Here is a 19,058-nt window from a genome sequence, read left to right as displayed (position 1 = left end):
TGAGCAGCATGCTGAGCATCAGTTTTCCCACGTAGATCACGTTTTGATGATCGCAACACCATTGGCTGGCACGCTTGCTGATTTAGCGGTGCTCATATGCTGCCACTTGAAGATAGTATCGAAAATCTTCAGGAGAAATGTTCCACTTGACGGAAACCTTACGCCAGATGCACCCGAGGCTGATTCTACAGAACCTAATCCTCTACACAAGGTTAATTTGTTCTTTGGCATTATCGCTACTCAAGTGCAACAAGCTATAGTCTATAGATGATGAACATGACAATAGTGGCTCACTTGCATTTTCGGATAAGTGGGTCCCAATCAAAATTGCAGACTTATTCCAATTGGAGTCACCCTATTGGGAATCTCTATATGGCCGTTTCGCCGTTTTGACTTTGGAGGATCGACTTGAATTTTATGAATTACTTGATAAGGACGCCGAGGGGGAACTCGTTGATGATGAGGGTCTAGACTTATCAATTGGAGCCATAGTCATGGACGGATTTCGATTGATTCCTCAGGATTTTGTATTATAACTTTCTCTCTTGTGTACAGTACTACGTTACACAATTATGTATGTATTGTTCATGGATTTTATGGACAAATTGGGTCTGCATCGCGAATGCGGAGACGGTGGTACACTGGTTACCTAAGCATTACTCACGTGCTGCAGCTGCTTACCAAAGTCAGCAAGGTCAGCAACTGATCAGCAACTGCCAGCAAAGTCAGCAGCTGACGCAGCACGTCCAACACTGGCTGGGCTATCTCGAAACTCCTTTCTGATACACTTTTCGAAATATTACTGGAAGCCATAATAGATCGCATGTCAGTCTTGACAATTTGTTTTTTATGTCGGAGTGAGCCATTAAGTTGTATGGTTCAGAGGGATGCGTCCATTCTGGACACGGTCGCGAATGGGCTGGAGCCAGAGTCGAGACTCGGATACTTTGATTGGTCAAGATCCTTTGAGGTCGGAGAAGTTTGTGTTTGCTCAGTATGGTTAAGTTTCATTTTTTTTCTTTCATCATTTTAATTCTCTTGTGTGTATCAGTTTTATGGTCGGGAACACTTATGTGAGTATTCAATTGCTCATTGAGAGAATTGACAAAACCCTTTTCTTTTAGCCGTATACACAAGAAGATTGGCTCCAAGATTTAATACTCGCCAGTGAAAATGAAATGTGTGTTCATATCTTCTTTCATTTTCTCTCCGTGATTCTGGAGTTAAGACAAACAGTGATGGATTCGTACTCAATGTCGGGGTGGAAGAATGGCAAAAACACCGCGTTATAGACTGTTTCAAGGCCTGTGAACGATTACCGACCGAGAATAAATTCAAACTCTTCTTCAGTTTTGACATGACGTATGATATACATACCCCTCTCATTTCTCCACGTCAGAAATCTCAACCATCTCTGGTCTAGATCGATTCCAGGCCAATCACAGAAGGACGTCCTATATCTATCCTCTTATATCCAAACATTCGCGAATCATCCTAGGACATTACGATATCCATCAGCCACTGGGAAAATCGTGGTGTCCACTTTCTCAGGTGGGGAATGTCTTTTCGGGATGGATACCCTTGAGAAGGGTTGGGCTTTTCTCAAGAGAGAGTTGTCGAAGATATCACCTGTGAGTATACACACACATAATATCATACTTCTCCTTCTTTTGTCTTCCTTGACTTCGTTAGAATGACATGGCGGTAGATTCACCTTATACCTTCCTTTTTCATCGACCCCTTACGATATCCAAATATTTCGTGTGTGGATGGTATTTTTAACGTGAGTATCCTCGTGTTCTTCGAATGCATTACTGGCCGAATGAATTCACTTCGAAAATTAATAGTGGAATGGAGGCTGGCCAATTCATCTTAGTCCAGTTCTTCCCCGTTCAGATATTGAATGTCCGAAAATTGATTCGGATATTCATCATTTGAGATGTTTGAATGAGAGTCAAACGTTTATGGCTGCTGTATCTCCTTGGTTTTTTACTGTAAGTGTTCACTCTCTATTTATGAAAAACCCGTCGCTGATTTTTCGGGGGTTTATGTAGCACTATGGTCCTGACAGCTGGAATAAAAATGTAAGCACTTCTTTCAACCATTCTATGACATTTTGACACTCTATAAATTTCATAGTGGGTTTATAGAGCCGATGATTGGCTCTTCGTTCGACGATGGGAATGGCTAATCGAAATGAACCATCACATTGACTTTGTTCAAATCATCTCATGGAACGGTAAGTATAACACCAACCAAATCATCCAGGTGGAGTTAATTTAAGAAAAAATAAGATTATGGCGAGTCTCATTATATAGGACCTATCAAAGTACCGATGACATTTTATTCATTCATCCATCGACGTGGCTCAAACGTGTGCTTAATTTCATTTTAGGGTGCTCAACCGAATTCTGAGGCCTGGGTCGACGGATATCCTCACGAACCATGGTTATATCTCAATAGCTACTTTGCTCGTGCATTCAAAGATGGGGGGGTATACCCTGATATTCGAGAAGACAAGATATTTGTATGGGCAAGACCTCATCCTAAGGATGTTGTTGTCAATGAACACGTTCCACGTCCGAAAAATTGGGAACTCGTATGTATATCTAATTTTTTCTTCTCGACTTTGATCTCAGATTATCAAAAGACCGACGATTTGATGTGGATAATAATATTCTCCATCCATCCTGCCATTGTCAAAGTCTATACATCGGAATTGGATGGCGATTGCACATCGATTGCCGTGGATGCAGGAATGACGAAACTGTCGCATCCACTCAAGCCGGCTGGCGGGATAAAGATTGTAATGATCCGAGACGAAAAGAGAGTGGGGGAATGTGCGCCAATTGGATATCGGTTTGAAGCACGACCGGGAGTATATAATTTCAATGCTTTTGTTGCAATGTCACATTGATACGCGGTGCTCGATCGTCGAGACTTATGTATAACTACTAGAAGACATACGGTATAATTGGGATATGATATACAAATGCAAGAGAAGAAGCGTTCATAAGTGTCCATGGGTCAATGAAACCAACTTTTAACAACACCAAGTCCAAATACCAAGATCATCCGCCTCTACACTTATTGTTTTCACCACTTGTGACCCCCTCGCAACTCTCTTCGCAAACTCTTCAAATCTATCCCGAGTGAAAACAGCCGGAAGACAAGGACGCATGATGAACACTCTAGCCAGAGCAGGAAAGATACACAGCCATTTGACCAACAGATCCACGACTCCATCTGTCGAACATGCTATCATGCTAGAATCAAGTTTCAAAGCTTTGACGCATGATAAGTCTCGAGTAGGATCCGATTCCTTAAGACATCGGTTGACATGTTGGACTTCATGTGCTCGATCCAAGTTTTCGCGAAGCCAATGATCCAGACATTGAACGTAATCGAATTCCAAACTTAAGGTGATATCATTGACACATGGAATTAATGCCTTGAGTACCATTGTGGACCTGTTGGAATCGCGAGCCATGTCACCGGCGGGTAAGATGACCATTGTGAGGTCCGGGAAGGTGTCGAGGGGTGGGAAGTAGCGAATTAGATACTCTGATGATGTGCGGAGCTTGTTTAGCCGGGGTAAGATACCCGAAGGAAGAATAAGTGGATTGTTTCGGAGATGAGTATTATGGTGAAAGTCGAATGAGGTGATTGTAGGGTGATTATTGAGGAAAGTCGAAAATGTCTTTCCAGGTATGATGCAATGCGAAATGGTCAGGGTCGCGAGAAAAGGGAGACGGAGATGATCAATGAAATCATCCCACTCCTGGCAATTGGAGATATATCGAAATGTCAAAGACGTGAGTCGATAAGCCGCGTTGAGTTGATAGAGGAGGGTAGATTGAAGGAATGTCGGAAGAGTTTGGAGGTTGCAAGATTCTAGGAGATTGGTCGGCTTTACGCATCGCGAATTTCCTATTCTGTCTGCGGAAGGCAGCAAGGATTCCTGGAGGACTTCAGTCAATTTGTCATTACGAGACGGAGCAGTCGTGCTTCGAGCAAGGGTTCGGATGTGAAGATCGGACGCCTTGCTAGCCAAGGTATCGTAGACAGCCGCCATAGTATCTTCCCATTCCTTGGGACCAGCGTTGACGGTATACACATTCGCTGTCTGAACTGAACCCAATATTTTGACGAAATTGAATAAAGAGCGTGTCTGTTTGAGTAGTTCATCAGGAGCCTGAATGCTTGTCAAGTCACATCGCAAGAAATGAAAGGTCTCTCCGACCATGGAAAGAGATATTGCGAGAGAAGATAAAATGGGAAGAGTGGCCTTGTCGAGACGCAAAATGCCCCCGTGGGGGTGAACGTTGTATAAAGAGCAAAGCCGACTGAAAGAAAGGAAATTGAAGTCGCGTGAGACCTGCGCGATTCTGTGGAGGTCTGCAGGGTCAGAGACATTCTCTACGATAATGTTCTGGAGCTCTACGGGGATTTCAGCGACAGCCATGGCATACTGGTGGGGAACGAGAGGGTATATAAGTGGAGGAGATGAAGCGCTATATATGTGGAGGTGGCTATATATAATATTAATTTATTAATATGCTAAGTGTAAATAGGCTTTAAGCGCCACTTGCCAAGCATCAATGGGGTAGTGGTAACCTGGGTCGTTGCCATCCTTGGGTTCGACCCGCCGGGGGTTCGATTCCCTCTTGATGCATATGAATTATTTCCGGTTTTCTTTTTGTAATGCAGCATTTCTTCCGCAATGACAAAGGAGTTTTGAGTCCCTGTTACGCCAAGTTAAACATTGCGGGCGCCGAGCAAGTCATTAGAAAATAGGACCATCTCAATGTGGGTTTCCTTCACCTGTCATTCAAACTGGACTCGATCGTTCGGTCTTTCATTTCTGTCTTCTTCGACTCGCACTTATGAATTTAGGCCCACATCTTTCCCCAGTGATCCGAGCTTCTTTAACCCATGGGAGCACCTGGTGGCCGTAACATGCTCCTGAAGAACCACTGGGAGCGCCACGAGCAAGGCGGCAGAGCAACCGCGAGCGTGTAGTCCGTGTTTTTCTCATCAGGTTCTAGTCTTGATGGCATTTCCACAGCGCTCTATACTTGATTTCAATCACAGCTGGAACCACCTAGATGCTAATCGTAATTGAAGCGATGCGCTCTTTCCAAAACGTGTCGCTATCAATATCTTAGATTGCGCGCCGACAATTAGACCTCGTCCAGCAGATGGCCTCGTGTGGCAGCGTGCCTTGTCAGATAAAGTTGTCGCAGACAACGGATATCAACTTTGTCCCTTGGATATCGCTTTTGATTATACCTTCTTGGGACAATCCGCCTCAGTCTTTCGAGAAGCTTCGGGCTGAACATGAGGCAAGTCCGTTGATACGATGAACCATTTGTGACCAACTCAGTCCTAAACTTAGTTGTGGGCACCACCCAATTAACTTCCGATAAAGTCACTTCATTGCTCGCCGCGCCTAAGTATACTATTCCATAACCTTCCGTTATGAACGTCCGCGACCAAGACCCAGAGCCTTCAGTGGTGATCGCAAATGATTCCGTCCATCAGGAGGAGTATTTTGGCATCCCGGGTGGAGATTTCTATATCTCAGTAAGTGCTCGATTTGAATCAATGGTTGCGATGATCCACAACCTTGTTAGGCTCGAAACAGTCTTCTCAGAGTGTGTTCATTTTTCTTAGCGCGAGACTCGGAATACTGGCGCCCGGTCATTGAAACATTGTATTCTTCCGACAATGCGCTAGGCTCATCTGTCTCGCGGCCATTTTACTTGGATGAAGATCCTGACGAGGTTGCACAATTTTTGTTTCTTCCGTATAATCCGTAAGCCAACGAATTATCGTTCAGAAACTCGAGAATAAATTATCCATTTGCCAGCCGCTTCGACCTATTTGATAAAACACCCAATGAATGGGGCGCCATTTTTCGTTTGGCCGATCAATGGGGCGCGCCTGGGATACGTGATTTCGCCATATCTAAAATCCAGTCAACCTCAATGGATATGGTTGATAAAGTTAGGATTTACTTGAAGTATAATGCTCCGAGAGAGCTTTATTATCCGCTGATGGAGACCTTGGCGTACCATGACGAACTACCCGAAGATCTATTACCGATTTTCGTTGGGGAGACTAGCATGGAGGACATCCCTGAAGGGTTCGATGTCCCTCAGGTACCGCCACCATCCCTGAATGAAAGCAACGTACTTCCTATCCCACCAGCCGAATCCACTGTCTCTGAAGGTAATACATGCCTTACCCAGATTTCGGAAAATGAAGACGACTCTCCGGTAATGTCCATTAACTTCTGAAGATTCCATGATTTACTCATGATGTTTCTAGTCGTCTATTTCGTCGGCCCCGGATATCTCTTCCAAAGAACAAGATGTGATTAAGACTCTCGGCGAAAATGGTAAATCTGAGGATGTACCTGAGGAAGAAGGAGTAGCCAAAGATTTCCGTTCCAGCCGTGATGATTTCTATGATCGATGGGTTATCGTAGACGGAAATCAGAAAGAAGATCCATCTCTGAGCCACCCATCAGTGCGGCGACCGCTCATGCTTCATGATTTCATTATCCCATATTGCCTATTCGTTTCTATCATCTCTGCATTTATCGCTTGAGATATACTTCTTGGATAAAATGTATCATTAGCAATATGACTGTATTTTTCTTGGACGCAACGAGCTGCTTATTATGAGGAATGCTGCAACGTCATTCTGTGACCCTGTTTCAAGTTTACAACCCTTTTCCACTCAACTCCGAAAGCGCTGGAAACCGCGTGTACAAAAGATAATTTCAGGGCATGTCGGAGTTAATATACGTTGATATTTTTAGGACCCTGAAGTGATCTGAACTTTCCCGATTTTAAGGGATTGATCCTGCAGAAAGGGCGAGAAGGATCGACAGAACTAAATGCGTTTGGGGTTCCTGCCCTTGAGAATAATCGGGCATTGGAATATTTTGGGAATGTTGGACAACGTGCCGCAAGGCTACTGGTGGCATCTGACAACCAACTTCGCTGTATCGCCATTACGTCTGATGTTGTGGGTCCCCAGTAGCTACTAAGACATTTGAATTACCTCTGGCGAAAGATAAGATGACAAGTGGTGTTTAGCGGCGCAAGAATCACTGGCACAGGAGTAATGTAAGGCTGTTTGGCATTCGGTGGTGATGCTATCCGCAGTAAGATAATCAATTACGGAAGCGGTGAGAGAGGCTAAGGGCGAAAACGAATGGTATTGGGTGGACAAAGCCAGAAAATGCCCTTCTCGAACAATCCTTACAGAACGAAGGCTCCGCTAGTGTCACAGATGTTTGCACACAGATGTTTGCACTCAGTATACAGATGAGGTCAAGAGCCGAGGTAACGTATATGACGTTGATATTCGACCTCGGTCGGATGGTTAATAACCCTTTTTGAGGACTGCAACACGATCAGATGTGTCTGTAGTGACTCGACAATGGACGTTATTCGCATGTCAGGATGGGCTGGGCATAGCCCCTTGTTTTCCTTGTAACTACATTTGGACGTCTCGCGGGACCATCTGTCCATTGGCATGGCTTCGAAGTGGTCACCAGGTGGAGGTAGTTAAATTTGGTACAACAATAGCCCATAGCATAGCCCTGCTGTTACGCTGCTCTGCTTCTTTTGACGCCTTGCCCGTAATCAGTATAGATAAAGGCCGACTCTCCCAAGACTCCCCCAGATTACTCTTCCCCTACTATGACGCCGCCACAGGACATGTCACTTACCTCTGCTTCCAACTATCCTCGACATAAGGAATACTACATTCCGACTGCAGATTTACACCTCCTGGTTTGTCTCTCTTATTTGACATCTTGTAAATATTCCAACGACGACGAATGCTACAGGTGAGAGGAACGCGATTCCGTATTCATTCCTCTTTCCTGGAGGAAGCGTCATTATATTGGAAAGAACAAATCAACAAAAGGTCTTACGGGCTGCGGGAGTCGAAGCCTCTCAGGGTGGACGAAAGTCCGAAAGATTTTGCTAGGTTCTGCTGGATTTTCTATAATCCGTGAGTTTAGACCCTTAGAAAGGTAACAATGAAATTAACCCATTCGCTTAGACGTTATGACGTTTACAAGACGTCTCCCAAACAGTGGGTTACCGTCTTGCGATTGGCAACAAAATGGGATTGCCCAGATATCCGCAAATTCGCGATATCCTATATAAAGTCAGCCGAGCTGGACGCCATGAAGAAAATCAAGATCTTCAAAAGGTACAACGTACCTGAGTCAGAATTACTTTCCCTTTACGTGCAACTTGCCTCTCGCAAGCGGATGCTTACTCGCGAAGAATTTTGCGTGCTTGATGAGGAGGCCAAGTTCTCCGTCACTCAAGCACGAGAAATGCTTCTTGAGGCGCAGGCACGTTCCTTTTCGGAATCGAGTGATGTCTCTTCATCTGGCAGTGTGTCCAGTGGAGGCATCAGTCGAGAAGAGAGATCGCAGATTTTGTCTGATGTATTTGGATGGGATGAAAGTTCAGATGAAGACTGAAGCTGAAGCGGCGGTTGGATGCGAACTCTCTTCGGTGGACTGATCGAGGTGTATTATGCTGTGTTCGTGTTCTTTATTGTGTATTGTTTATGTATATGTTAGCGTTGCTTAATTCAAATTTCAAAACGTTTCACCAGTGTTTCACCTCACCTGAAATGAACAAGGCAAGATTTCTCGCCCGTTTCTCGTACGTCTCCTCCGTGTAGAAGCGACGGACTTTGGTTGATTGTAACAGCGCCAGTATTTCCGAAGTGCCCGAAGTGTCTGCGCAGCGCTAGAACCGCAGCGCTGCCGGCACCGTCGGGGCATATGGTTATATATTAATGCAAGTTAGATTCTGCTCACATAAACACGCCGAATCGTTCCCATCTCTTGAACTCTCACTCATGCGCACTCTTTGTTTCCTACTCACTGGTATATGGACTACACTCGTAGTCTCACAAGACTCCGGCTTGCGCGTACAAACTCAACAAGGCGAAGTCCTTGGTTCACTTGTTACTCCTACAGTCAGACAATTCCTCGGCATCCCTTATGCTGTTGCCGATCGTTGGGAGGCACCAAACATTCCTCCACGGCGGGAGGAACTTTTCGAGGCAGACCGTTTCGGTGATTCTTGCATCCAAATGAATAGTGCTGCCAATCTCGAATTCCTCAACTTGACTGGCTCTCCCCCTCCCAACGTCACCGAAAGCGAAAACTGCATGAGTGTCAATGTATGGTCTCCGAGCATAGACAGGAAGCAACGAACCGCTGTGATGATCTGGATTTATGGAGGCGGATTTCAGTTTGGGACTGTAGGTCGATTTGTCCTCTTTCAGTTTTTTTTTTCGCTAAACGATTCGAAACAATAGAGCAACTTTCCGACTTACGATGGTCAATTTTTCGTGCGGGACAATGACGACGTTACGCTTGTTACTTTTAACTACAGGCTCAACGTCTTTGGTCAGCCCCACGCCCCTCAGCTTGTGAATTCTACAACCGGTGTAAATTTTGGGTTGCTTGATATCGACGCTGCGATACAATGGGTGCACGACAATATCGCCAATTTTGGAGGAGATCCGGAGAGGATGGTATTGTTCGGTCAAAGTGCTGGCAGTGCCGCGATAGATTTGTATACGATAGCTCATCCGGACGATGAAAGGATTACAGGTAGGCTCTCAATTTTGTTGTGAAAAAGCTTTTTCATATGATGATAAATAGGTGTAATTGAACAGTCTGGAAGGTGCAATTTTTCTCTCTACAAGCACGGTAGTAGTCTAACTGCTTTCAGTGTTTCTGGAGGATCTCAATCAGGCATTGGCCCTAACAATTCGACTAACTGGAATACACTTGCCGATGCCGTGGGCTGTGGAACAAGTACGTCATTTGCATGGTTGACATTAATCTAGTTTGACACTGGTAGATCCGGATGATGCACAGCTGGCATGTATGAAACAGGTACCCGGGAGGGCACTCGAAGATGCTGTCGTGAATACGAATAGCAATCTTGGGCTCGTCATTGACAGTTCGTATTATACAATATTCGTTGTATACCCGCTCTCAACTAATCTCATGTAGATATCACAGTCTTCGGCGATATTACGAGTCGTGTGGCCGATGGAAATTTCCTCAAAGTTCCACTTCTCGTTGGGAGCACCCAACATGAAGGAGACATCATAGTCGTTGGTACAGAACTCTTGTCGCCATTGGGCTTTGCACAACCGTTGGTGACGGAACTTCTCGCTGACTTGTTCACCTATGTGAGTTTTCTGTTTTACAGAATTCCTTTGTGCCGCTTTGAACGAGACAATCTTACAGAGTGCTCTTACTTGTCCCACTGGTGCAGCTGCCTTGGTAAGGACGAAAGCTGATGTTCCCGCTTGGAGATATCATTATCAGGGTGAGCTTGTACATGTTAGCTTCGCACATCTTCCTCACACCTTTCTAGCCGTCTTTCGTGACATTTCTACTCGTCCCGATCTTCGCGCGTGGCATGCATCTGAACTTCCCATTGTCTTTGGCACATACAACCAAACCACTGAGATTGCTAAAACACCAGAGGAAATTGCGCTGTCAAGTTATATACAGAGTGCCTGGGTGGCCTTCGCTCGAGACCCGGAGAATGGTTTGTCAGATTTTGGATGGCCAACATACGACCCGACTGGCGACAGTCTTATCGAATTGGGGAATTTCTTTAATACGAGTGGGGCTACGTTCGGACGGGGTGATAAGCTTGATTTAGTATGCTCAAAGTCTGATACTTTGACTACTATCACTGCGCTGGTCAGCAGTTTGCTTTTACCTTGAACGGTAGAACGATGATTGATATGAAGTACATTATGAGTAATTAGATATGTTTATGAACAAAATCTGTCATTCTAAGTGCTGCGGGATATTTTTCATCATAGCTGACTCTAATTTTATTTCACTTCCATTTGAATTCGCGTCTTGCCATTGCGGGCTTACCCGCGCGTAGTTTTCTGTGCTTGACAATATTAGACATCATTCAAGTACATAGCCAGGTTTGACAATCAATCATATCATACATATATGGCTGATAATCTTGTGGTTCAAATTTAAAGCTGATCGCAGCCAACTAGGAATGCTGGTGAAGGGGGGGAGAAATGATATGACCTCGTACTTGTGACACAACGGTCACTCTCAGCCCTCTGCTTCGCCGTTCAGCTGGTGCCTCCCTCATAAGTAATAGATCTTCTATCATGTAAGTACTGCGGGCCTATCAGATTCTGGCGCTTTTTTGCAGCAGCTGCGCAATGGGTGTATCACTGTAACTTCTTTCCTGTCCTAGTACCCCCCTTTTGGTTAACCGACATGACAATTCCCCGCAGATGTTCGAGCCATTGTATGATTCGTGGCTTCTCAATCCCTTCCTAGTTGCTCATTATTCGTTCCTTCTCGAGGAAGTTGGGCTGACATAGCTAATATTGGCCTCACGACAACGTAGGAGTCTCATGATGATCAACAAGGACTTATTGACACAACGATCATTCCTAGTATCTCAAGTCCAAAATTGTCCCGCAGTGTCCGCTCTACCCTTTAGTCGATTTCAGGACCCTCAAAACCATTGACCTCAACTATAAAGGGTCGATGTTCTATCTTGTTGGAATCATCTCAATCTCTCAACCATGCACATCCTTCCTTTGCTACTTCTTGGCATATGGACTACTCTCGTAGTCTCACGGGACTACGGGCTGCGCGTAGAAACTCAACAAGGTGATGTCGTTGGGTCATTTGTTACTCCTACAGTCAGGCAGTTCCTTGGTATCCCTTATGCTGTTGCCGACCGGTGGGAAGCACCGTCACTTCCGTCGCCACGACAGAAACCTTTCAAGGCAGATCGTTTTGGCGATTCTTGTATTCAAACAAATAGTGCTTTCAATCTCAAGTTTTTCAAGTTAACTGGCTTTGTTGTACCCAATGTTACTGAAAGCGAAAACTGCATGAGTGTCAACATATGGTCTCCAAGCGTAGACAGGAAGCAACAGACAGCCGTGATGATTTGGATTTATGGCGGTGGATTTCAGTTCGGGACTGTAGGTCGATTGTCCTTTTTCCGTTTTTCTCCGCTAAATTTTGGATATAATAGAGCAACTTTCCTACTTACGACGGCCAATTTTTCGTGCGAGATCATGACGACGTCACAATTGTTACTTTCAATTACAGGCTCAATGTCTTCGGCCAGCCCCACGCCCCTCAGCTTGCAAATTCTACAACTGGGGTGATTTTTGGGCTTCTTGATATTGATGCTGCGGTACAATGGGTACACGATAACATCGCCAATTTTGGAGGAGATCCGGAGCGAATGATATTGTTTGGTCAGAGCACCGGCAGTGCTGCGGTAGATTTGTATACGATAGCACACCCGGACGATAAAAAGGTCAAAGGTATGGAGTTCAAATTCGTCAAGAAGAAACAATCTTTATAAAGATCTATAGGTGTAATTGAACACTCTGGAAGGTAAGCTCCCTATCGCAAAGTATTGTGTTAGCCTAATGTTTTTTCAGTGTTTCTGGAGGACCTCTATTGGGTGGTGTTCCTAACAATGCAGCTGTCTGGAATGGACTCGCTGATGCCGTGGGATGTGGAACAAGTACGTCGTTTGCATGACTCTGGTTTGTCTTGTTTGACACTGCGGTAGGTGCGGATGATGCCCAACTAGCTTGTATGAAGCGAGTACCTGCAAGGGCACTCGAAGATGCTGTTGTGAATACAGACAGCAATTTCATCGACAGTTCGTATCAAATAGTACTTGTTATGCACTTGCTCTCAACTAATGTTGTGTAGACATCACAGTGTTCGGGGATGTCGCGAGTCGTGTGGCTGCAGGAAACTTCCTCAAAGTTCCTCTTCTTGTCGGGAGTACCCAGCATGAAGAAGACATTTTTGTCGTTGCTGAAGAACTCCTGCAACTATCGAGCTTTGCGCAACCATTGGTGACGGAACTCTCCGCTGACTTGTTGACCTATGTGCGTTTTCCGCTTTACGGAATCCCTTCGCGTCCCATTAAACGATACAACCTTACAGACTGGTTTTACTTGCTCTGCTGGTGTAGCTGCCTTAGTGAGGATGAACGCCAGTGTCCCGGCTTGGCGATATCAATATCAGGGTAAGTTTGGTAGCATTATCTTTGCTTTCCCAGCGAATTGTCTTAAACCTTTTCAGCCATCTTTCCAGACACGACCACTCGTCCTGACCTTAGGGTATGGCACGGATCTGAACTCCCCATTGTCTTTGGCACATACAATCAAAGCGCTGAAATTGCCAAAACACCAGAGGAAATTGCGCTGTCAAATTATATGCAGAGTGCTTGGGTTGCTTTTGCCCGAGACCCCCAGAATGGTTTAACAGACTTTGGCTGGCCAATGTACGACCCGGCTAGCGACAGTCTTATCCAATTGGGAAATTTCTTCAATAGAAGCAGTGGTGCTACGTTTGGGCGGGGTGATCAACTTGATTTTGTATGCTCAAAGTCTGATACTTTGGCTACTATCACCGCGCTGGTCAACAGTTTGCTCTCTCCTTGAACGACGGTGAAACACATAGTAGTTGAATTTGTTTACGGACAATCTTCCTCATCATATTCACGGTTGAGCATACGATCTCAAAAATTTGAAAGTGAAGGGGGGCATACTTTCCGTCCATAAGTCTGATTCGCGGAAATTCCCACACCATTGTCTTTGTCTTACGCTACCATTTTCTCCCTTCCCATGACGAGACAACTCTCTCATGTATTACTTCTTCTTGTCTCCGAAGGACCGGTAATTCAGTTAACCGAGCTAGCAATCACTCGGGAGCTGTTCTACCACTTTTGCTTCCCACTTGCTCTGACCTTACTCGTTCCAATTTTCGAGAAAGATGGACAGTGATAGCTGATTTAACCCACCTATGCAGGAATCCTAAGTTAAGTACAGTTCGATGGTGGAGTTATGGTCACGGCCATCATCGATCATCCAGGACACTTCAAAGCCGAAACCGTTTTGCATTGTCACCTCCACCCTTGAGTCAATTTTAGGCCTCGAAATCATTAACTTGACTATAAAAGGATGGTCGTCCGTCTTGGAATCATCCTAATTCTCACCCATGCGCTTTATCTCTTTGCTTCTGACTGGCATATGGACTACACTCGTAGTCTCACAAGACTCCGGGCTGCGAGTACCAACTCAGCAAGGTGATGTCCTTGGATCACTTGTTACTCCTACCGTCAGGCAATTCCTTGGCATCCCATACGCTGTTGCCGACCGATGGGAAGCACCAGCACTTCCATCGCCGCGAGAAGAAGACTTTGAGGCAGATCATTTTGGTGATTCTTGTATTCAAATGAATAGCCCTTCCAATCTCGAATTCCTCAAGTTGACTGGTTCTGTCGTACCCAATGGCACTGAAAGCGAAAATTGCATGAGCGTGAATATATGGTCTCCCAGTGTGGACAGAAAACAGAAGACCGCTGTCATGATCTGGATATATGGAGGCGCATTTCAGTTCGGGACTGTAAGTCTCTTTTTCTCTATTTCTGATCCTTTATCACTTATGGTTTCCAAAATAATAGAGCAACATTCCGACTTACGATGGTCAATTTTTTGTACGGGATCATGACGACGTCACCCTCGTTACTTTGAATTACAGGCTCAATGTCTTTGGACAGCCCAATGCCCCTCAGCTCGCAAATTCTACAACAGCTCAGAATTTCGGCCTTCTTGATGTTGATGCTGCGGTACAGTGGGTGCATGACAATATCGCCAATTTTGGAGGAGACCCAGAGCGAATGATATTGTTTGGTCAGAGCGCAGGCAGTGCGGCAGTGGATTTGTATACGATAGCTCATCCGGATGATGACAGGATCACAGGTAAGGAGCTCATTTTCGTTTTGATGAAGAGGTTTGTCTGAAGATGCAATAGGTGTAATCGAGCATTCTGGAAGGTAAGGTCGTTGCCTATAAACTTCGTAGTTGCCTAATCGCTTTCCAGTGTTACTGGAGGATCAGGACCTGTATTAGGTGGTGGCGCCGGTAATTCGACTGTTTGGAACGAACTCGCCGACGCCGTAGGTTGTGGATCAAGTACGTTCATTTGTATGCCTTTGATTCATCTAGTCTGACGCTATAATAGATCCAGATGATGAACAGCTGGCTTGTATGAAACAGGTACCTGGAAGGACGCTCGAAGATGCTATCGTGAACATGAATAGCAATTTCGGGCTAGTGATTGACAGTTCGTGCTATACGGTGTTCATTATGGTCCCGGTCTCAACTAATATCTTGTAGATATCACCGTCTTCGGCGATGTTGCGAGTCGCGTGGCCGCAGGAAATTTCCTCAAAGTTCCTCTTCTAGTCGGGAGTACCGAGCATGAAGGAGACATTTTTGTCGTTGGTGAAGAACTCCTGTCACCACTGGGCTTTGCGCAACCATTGGTGACGGAACTTTCCGCTGACTTGTTGACTTATGTATGTTTTCTGCAATTCACAATTCTTTGTGCCGCGTTGACTGAGATAATTCAACAGCTTGGTTTCACCTGCTCCGCCGGTGCGGCCGCCTTGGTGAGGGCGAATGCTAGTGTTCCCGCTTGGAGATATCATTATCAGGGTGAGTTTTAAAAGCCGAAAAATTGGCACTCCTGTCGTTCTCAAGTTTTTTTCAGCTGTCTTTCCCGATATTTCTACTCGTCCCGACCTTAGGTCATGGCATGCATCCGAACTTCCCATTGTCTTTGGCACTTACAATCAGAGCACCGAAATCGCCAAAACACCGGACGAAATTGCATTGTCAACCTATATGCAGAGCGCTTGGGTTGCCTTCGCCCGAGACCCTGAAAACGGTTTATCAGACTTTGGATGGCCAATGTACAACCCGACAAGCGACAGTCTTATCCAATTGGGGAATTTCTTCAATAAGAGCAGCGCCACATTCGGACGGGGTGATCAGCTTGATTTTGCGTGCTCGAAGGTTGACACCTTAGTCGCCATTTCTGCGCAGGTACTTGGTTTACTTCTACCATAAGCAGCAGAGTCGGAAATGGACCTGCCAGGGTGGTACATTTTAATGGTTAAGATAGTATGATTTACATGTATTCCTGCTTGAAAGCCCAAATCAACGGCATTATGCATTTCTTCCAACCCAAGGCATAGTTTTCTTCCTTCATGCACCAGTTGCGGAGTATGAAAGAAATCATCGGATCAAATTTTGCTGACGGGCACTTTCCGCTATTCAATGTTTCTCTTCGGACCCGAGAGGCTCAAGTGAGGAATCACCTTGATGAACACTGAGTATGTCGGAGTCGGAATGCGGTGCGGATCCAATTTCCATCAAGTGATACGTATCTTGAAGCCATGCTCTGTATAAATCAAGCAAGTATTCACACTCGACTATTCCGACCAGTCCCCAAACTCCAACGCTTTAAATCAACCCTACTGCGACCAACCATGCCCCAAAAACCTGTAAAAGCCAAGATTGTACGTTCACGTAGCTCGCCTTCGCGTGGTTGCAACTGACAGGTTCCCCGGATTGTAGCCCAAACCGCACCCCATTGGACTGCCTCCTAGGGAAGCATGCAAACGTATCGCAGGCGAAAGCATGAAAGCGATCGAGATTGGATCCTATGCTCTGGGAAAATCTGAGCTAAACGCCTCAACGAAGAGGTTTGACCTCAAGTCAAACGTAGAGCAGCTCCAACGATCTACCCTCTACTATGGCCCCGAATCCGAGCTCGTTTCCTGGTCTACTTCGTCATCAACATTGAAATCATCTTCTGATTCGATGCCGACGAAAATCTGGGCTACTGAGCAGTCAAGTTTGGACACCGCACGCGAACTTGTGCAAAAATTTGGCTCTGAGCCTGATTCCCAATCAGCTGGCGGTGTTAACGCTGCGACGGGCGGACAAGGTACTACGCGTGCTCATGCGATCGGAGTGCTTAATTTCGCGTCCGCGAGGAACCCTGGTGGTGGATTTTTGAATGGTGCCCGTACTCAGGTTGGTCCAAGGGTCGTTTCTCCTCCTCCCACGCCTCTAACGTACGCGACTGTAGGAAGAGTCAATTACACGTTCGTCGACTCTTTATCAAAGCCTTACTTGTCCCGTTGGCCGGCAATTCTACACGTACCATCACGAAATCACGGCCGGAAAGAATGACGGATTCTATTCACATGCCATGATCTACAGTCCCTCAGTCCGCGTTTTTAGAACAGATGCAGGAGATTGGATAGATCCTTATGAAATCGACATCCTGACCTCGCCTGCTGTAAACGCCGGCGTCGTACGGCAAAAGCGTCAAAAGGCCCTAAAAGAAGGAAAAGATCCCATTTCGGAGTCGGCCATGGAAAGCAAGATCCGCGCAGTCATGAAGGAACGCATGGCCCGTCTTCTCTATCTCTTCGAAATTCAAGGTGTGCGGAATATCGTCTTGGGAAGTTTTGGGACAGGGGCGTTCCGGAACAGTGTTGATATGGTGGTGGGTCTTTGGGCAGAATTGTTGATTGGAGAGGAGGCGAGATTTGGAAAGTCGTTTGAGAGGGTCGTATTTGGAGTCCTCGGGAACGAGACTTATCTCAAGTTTGCCGATAAATTTGGGACTGAGGCTGCATAGGGGTGAAAAGGGGGACATGAACTTAATTTGCAGCCGTTTGTCCTGGCCATCATTATAACTCCAATCCTGAATACCAATTACCGACTTGCGCCCATGAGGAAGACTGTCTTGTCAACGCACGATTGACGCGAAATATCTAGAGACTCCATGGGTGACCGAATCGATCATGTAAGGCTTGACGAGCGCTGTTGCGGTGATCGGATGGCCTTTTCTTTCTGCCGTTTTAACCTTCAACATCAACATGCTACACCCGCGAACCCTGATGCTAGTGCACTTGGCTTTTCTTCTGTATTGAAAACGCAACGTTCGGCACCGTGCTATCCACGCCAGAGCGGTATATTTTTATAGGAACACTCCACTTAAGACAGCTCATTTGCGTTTGAGGTTTATTTATCGAGTTAGCGTCGCCGCTGAATCCTGTGAGTCGGTTCATTTCAGTTTCCATTACTGCTCCAAAGGAATTCTTAATGCCAGACTCTTGTCACTCAGTTATAATATGGCATGCTGATCTCCATATGACAACGCTTTGCGTTGCTTGAGTTCACTGAGCGAGTTCAATGAAACAAGTTTATGTATCGGACTAATAAATCTAGGATCATGACTTTTGACTGGGAACGAACAGAGCATCCAAGGCTTCTTGTGTCCAATCACCAGTGGATATTGTGGATTCCGAACATGCCGCACATTGAAACTGCCAAGCACGGGCATCCGGAATATAGAGTATTACGGGTTTTCGGCGTTCGCTCAGGTAATAGTATTACCTGAGCGAACGCCGAAAACTGACGGCAACGATGACGGCTTCATTTGTATCACGGCCGTGGCGCCTCAGCAGGCTCAGCTTAGCCAATGTTCCAGAATATGTGGAACCGCTGAAGAAAGTTAATGATCATGAATTGATTCTCTCTTTGACAAGAATCAGTTTTGCCACATATATAAGGGCGAAGTCAGCTTCTCTAAACTTCAGGCTCCAGTCTATCGGACTTGAACTCTAGTACTTGGTAGGTTCTGGCACTTAGCTAGTACCGCAGTGTTCTCACCATCTCTACACAAGGTCTTAATCTACGAAACATTCCCGTAGGACTCCGAGTGTCTTTCAATTGTCTCACGGGTGGACTGACGATAAATTCGCTGACAGAAACTTTGCACAATGAACTTCAAGGCGCTTACCATGCTTTTCAGTTTGGCTTTCATCGTTGCCGCCAACCCGTCGCCGGGTCCAGCAGATAATGAAGATATCTGCTTGCGCATTTGTTACCACGAGAAACCAGATTGCGAGGCGCCGTCTTATGCCAAATATGTGGGCGAGTGCTGGACTTGCTGCACTCCCCAATATTAGGCTGTATTTGTAGAGCTTGCAAACTCAAGTAGTAGTCGCGCTGATATACGGAATGAATGACCTTTGTTGACGGTCACTAGATTGTATTGACTTCACTCACAATGTTGTTCGAATCTTGATTTT

The 19,058-nt window shown here is 45.7% G+C and overlaps 6 protein-coding genes and 1 non-coding gene across 7 annotated transcripts; all 7 read left to right on the top strand.

The window, feature by feature from the left end:
• Positions 1-967: 967 nt before the first annotated feature.
• Positions 968-4,488, top strand: AGABI2DRAFT_185654 (hypothetical protein). Its single transcript, XM_006461338.1, has 12 exons — positions 968-994; positions 1,052-1,073; positions 1,125-1,180; positions 1,237-1,362; positions 1,424-1,631; positions 1,709-1,783; positions 1,848-1,994; positions 2,055-2,084; positions 2,140-2,239; positions 2,295-2,329; positions 2,396-2,599; positions 2,651-4,488. The coding sequence occupies exons 2-12, from the start codon at positions 1,056-1,058 to the stop codon at positions 2,915-2,917; spliced, it is 1,266 nt and encodes a 421-aa protein (XP_006461401.1). The 5' UTR covers positions 968-994; positions 1,052-1,055; the 3' UTR covers positions 2,918-4,488.
• A 107-nt stretch (positions 4,489-4,595) lies between these two features.
• AGABI2DRAFT_t52 lies at positions 4,596-4,675 on the top strand. The gene has a single exon. It is a non-coding gene; the product is annotated as a tRNA-Gly (tRNA).
• A 2,965-nt stretch (positions 4,676-7,640) lies between these two features.
• Positions 7,641-8,684, top strand: AGABI2DRAFT_192904 (hypothetical protein). Its single transcript, XM_006461337.1, has 3 exons — positions 7,641-7,811; positions 7,868-8,034; positions 8,086-8,684. The coding sequence occupies exons 1-3, from the start codon at positions 7,719-7,721 to the stop codon at positions 8,516-8,518; spliced, it is 693 nt and encodes a 230-aa protein (XP_006461400.1). The 5' UTR covers positions 7,641-7,718; the 3' UTR covers positions 8,519-8,684.
• A 191-nt stretch (positions 8,685-8,875) lies between these two features.
• AGABI2DRAFT_192901 (hypothetical protein) lies at positions 8,876-13,621 on the top strand. The gene is made up of 8 exons (XM_006461336.1): positions 8,876-9,312; positions 9,370-9,667; positions 9,719-9,740; positions 9,789-9,874; positions 9,921-10,022; positions 12,803-12,984; positions 13,043-13,124; positions 13,181-13,621. The coding sequence occupies exons 1-8, from the start codon at positions 8,905-8,907 to the stop codon at positions 13,540-13,542; spliced, it is 1,542 nt and encodes a 513-aa protein (XP_006461399.1). The 5' UTR covers positions 8,876-8,904; the 3' UTR covers positions 13,543-13,621.
• Positions 13,622-14,098: 477 nt separating this feature from the next.
• AGABI2DRAFT_178570 (hypothetical protein) lies at positions 14,099-16,131 on the top strand (the record flags this gene model as incomplete). The annotated part of the gene is made up of 8 exons (XM_006461335.1): positions 14,099-14,506; positions 14,565-14,862; positions 14,915-14,936; positions 14,984-15,075; positions 15,125-15,226; positions 15,280-15,461; positions 15,519-15,600; positions 15,656-16,131. 8 exons carry the CDS (start codon positions 14,099-14,101, stop codon positions 16,012-16,014), a joined length of 1,545 nt encoding a protein of 514 aa, XP_006461398.1. The 3' UTR covers positions 16,015-16,131.
• A 391-nt stretch (positions 16,132-16,522) lies between these two features.
• On the top strand, positions 16,523-17,877 carry AGABI2DRAFT_192899 (hypothetical protein). Its single transcript, XM_006461334.1, has 2 exons — positions 16,523-16,986; positions 17,042-17,877. Exons 1-2 carry the CDS (start codon positions 16,588-16,590, stop codon positions 17,597-17,599), a joined length of 957 nt encoding a protein of 318 aa, XP_006461397.1. The 5' UTR covers positions 16,523-16,587; the 3' UTR covers positions 17,600-17,877.
• Positions 17,878-18,414: 537 nt separating this feature from the next.
• AGABI2DRAFT_136418 (small cysteine-rich protein) lies at positions 18,415-18,966 on the top strand. The gene is made up of 3 exons (XM_006461333.1): positions 18,415-18,597; positions 18,651-18,673; positions 18,735-18,966. Exon 3 carries the CDS (start codon positions 18,747-18,749, stop codon positions 18,933-18,935), a length of 189 nt encoding a protein of 62 aa, XP_006461396.1. The 5' UTR covers positions 18,415-18,597; positions 18,651-18,673; positions 18,735-18,746; the 3' UTR covers positions 18,936-18,966.
• The last annotated feature ends 92 nt before the right edge of the window (positions 18,967-19,058 follow it).

This window comes from Agaricus bisporus (genome assembly GCF_000300575.1).
Source record: "Agaricus bisporus var. bisporus H97 unplaced genomic scaffold AGABI2scaffold_5, whole genome shotgun sequence".
In the NCBI taxonomy this organism is placed as follows: Eukaryota; Fungi; Basidiomycota; class Agaricomycetes; order Agaricales; family Agaricaceae; genus Agaricus; species Agaricus bisporus.
Note: the sequence above shows the minus strand (reverse complement) of the source record. Positions and strands in the feature narration are given on the sequence as shown.

What these genes read in the sequence shown, in the direction of transcription:
- AGABI2DRAFT_136418 (XM_006461333.1), top strand. Translation starts at nt 18,747, where the DNA reads ATGAACTTCAAGGCGCTTACCATGCTTTTCAGTTTGGCTTTCATCGTT.
- AGABI2DRAFT_192904 (XM_006461337.1), top strand. Translation starts at nt 7,719, where the DNA reads ATGACGCCGCCACAGGACATGTCACTTACCTCTGCTTCCAACTATCCT. An exon ending in CTGCAGATTTACACCTCCTG is followed by an intron (nt 7,812 to 7,867) that starts GTTTGTCTCTCT and finishes CGAATGCTACAG; the next exon opens with GTGAGAGGAACGCGATTCCG. An exon ending in TGCTGGATTTTCTATAATCC is followed by an intron (nt 8,035 to 8,085) that starts GTGAGTTTAGAC and finishes CCATTCGCTTAG; the next exon opens with ACGTTATGACGTTTACAAGA.
- AGABI2DRAFT_185654 (XM_006461338.1), top strand. An exon ending in TCAAATCATCTCATGGAACG is followed by an intron (nt 2,240 to 2,294) that starts GTAAGTATAACA and finishes AGAAAAAATAAG; the next exon opens with ATTATGGCGAGTCTCATTAT. An exon ending in ATTATATAGGACCTATCAAA is followed by an intron (nt 2,330 to 2,395) that starts GTACCGATGACA and finishes ATTTCATTTTAG; the next exon opens with GGTGCTCAACCGAATTCTGA.
- AGABI2DRAFT_192901 (XM_006461336.1), top strand. Translation starts at nt 8,905, where the DNA reads ATGCGCACTCTTTGTTTCCTACTCACTGGTATATGGACTACACTCGTA. An exon ending in GGACGATGAAAGGATTACAG is followed by an intron (nt 9,668 to 9,718) that starts GTAGGCTCTCAA and finishes GATGATAAATAG; the next exon opens with GTGTAATTGAACAGTCTGGA. An exon ending in TTGGCGATATCAATATCAGG is followed by an intron (nt 13,125 to 13,180) that starts GTAAGTTTGGTA and finishes AAACCTTTTCAG; the next exon opens with CCATCTTTCCAGACACGACC.
- AGABI2DRAFT_192899 (XM_006461334.1), top strand. Translation starts at nt 16,588, where the DNA reads ATGAAAGCGATCGAGATTGGATCCTATGCTCTGGGAAAATCTGAGCTA. An exon ending in TGAATGGTGCCCGTACTCAG is followed by an intron (nt 16,987 to 17,041) that starts GTTGGTCCAAGG and finishes ACGCGACTGTAG; the next exon opens with GAAGAGTCAATTACACGTTC.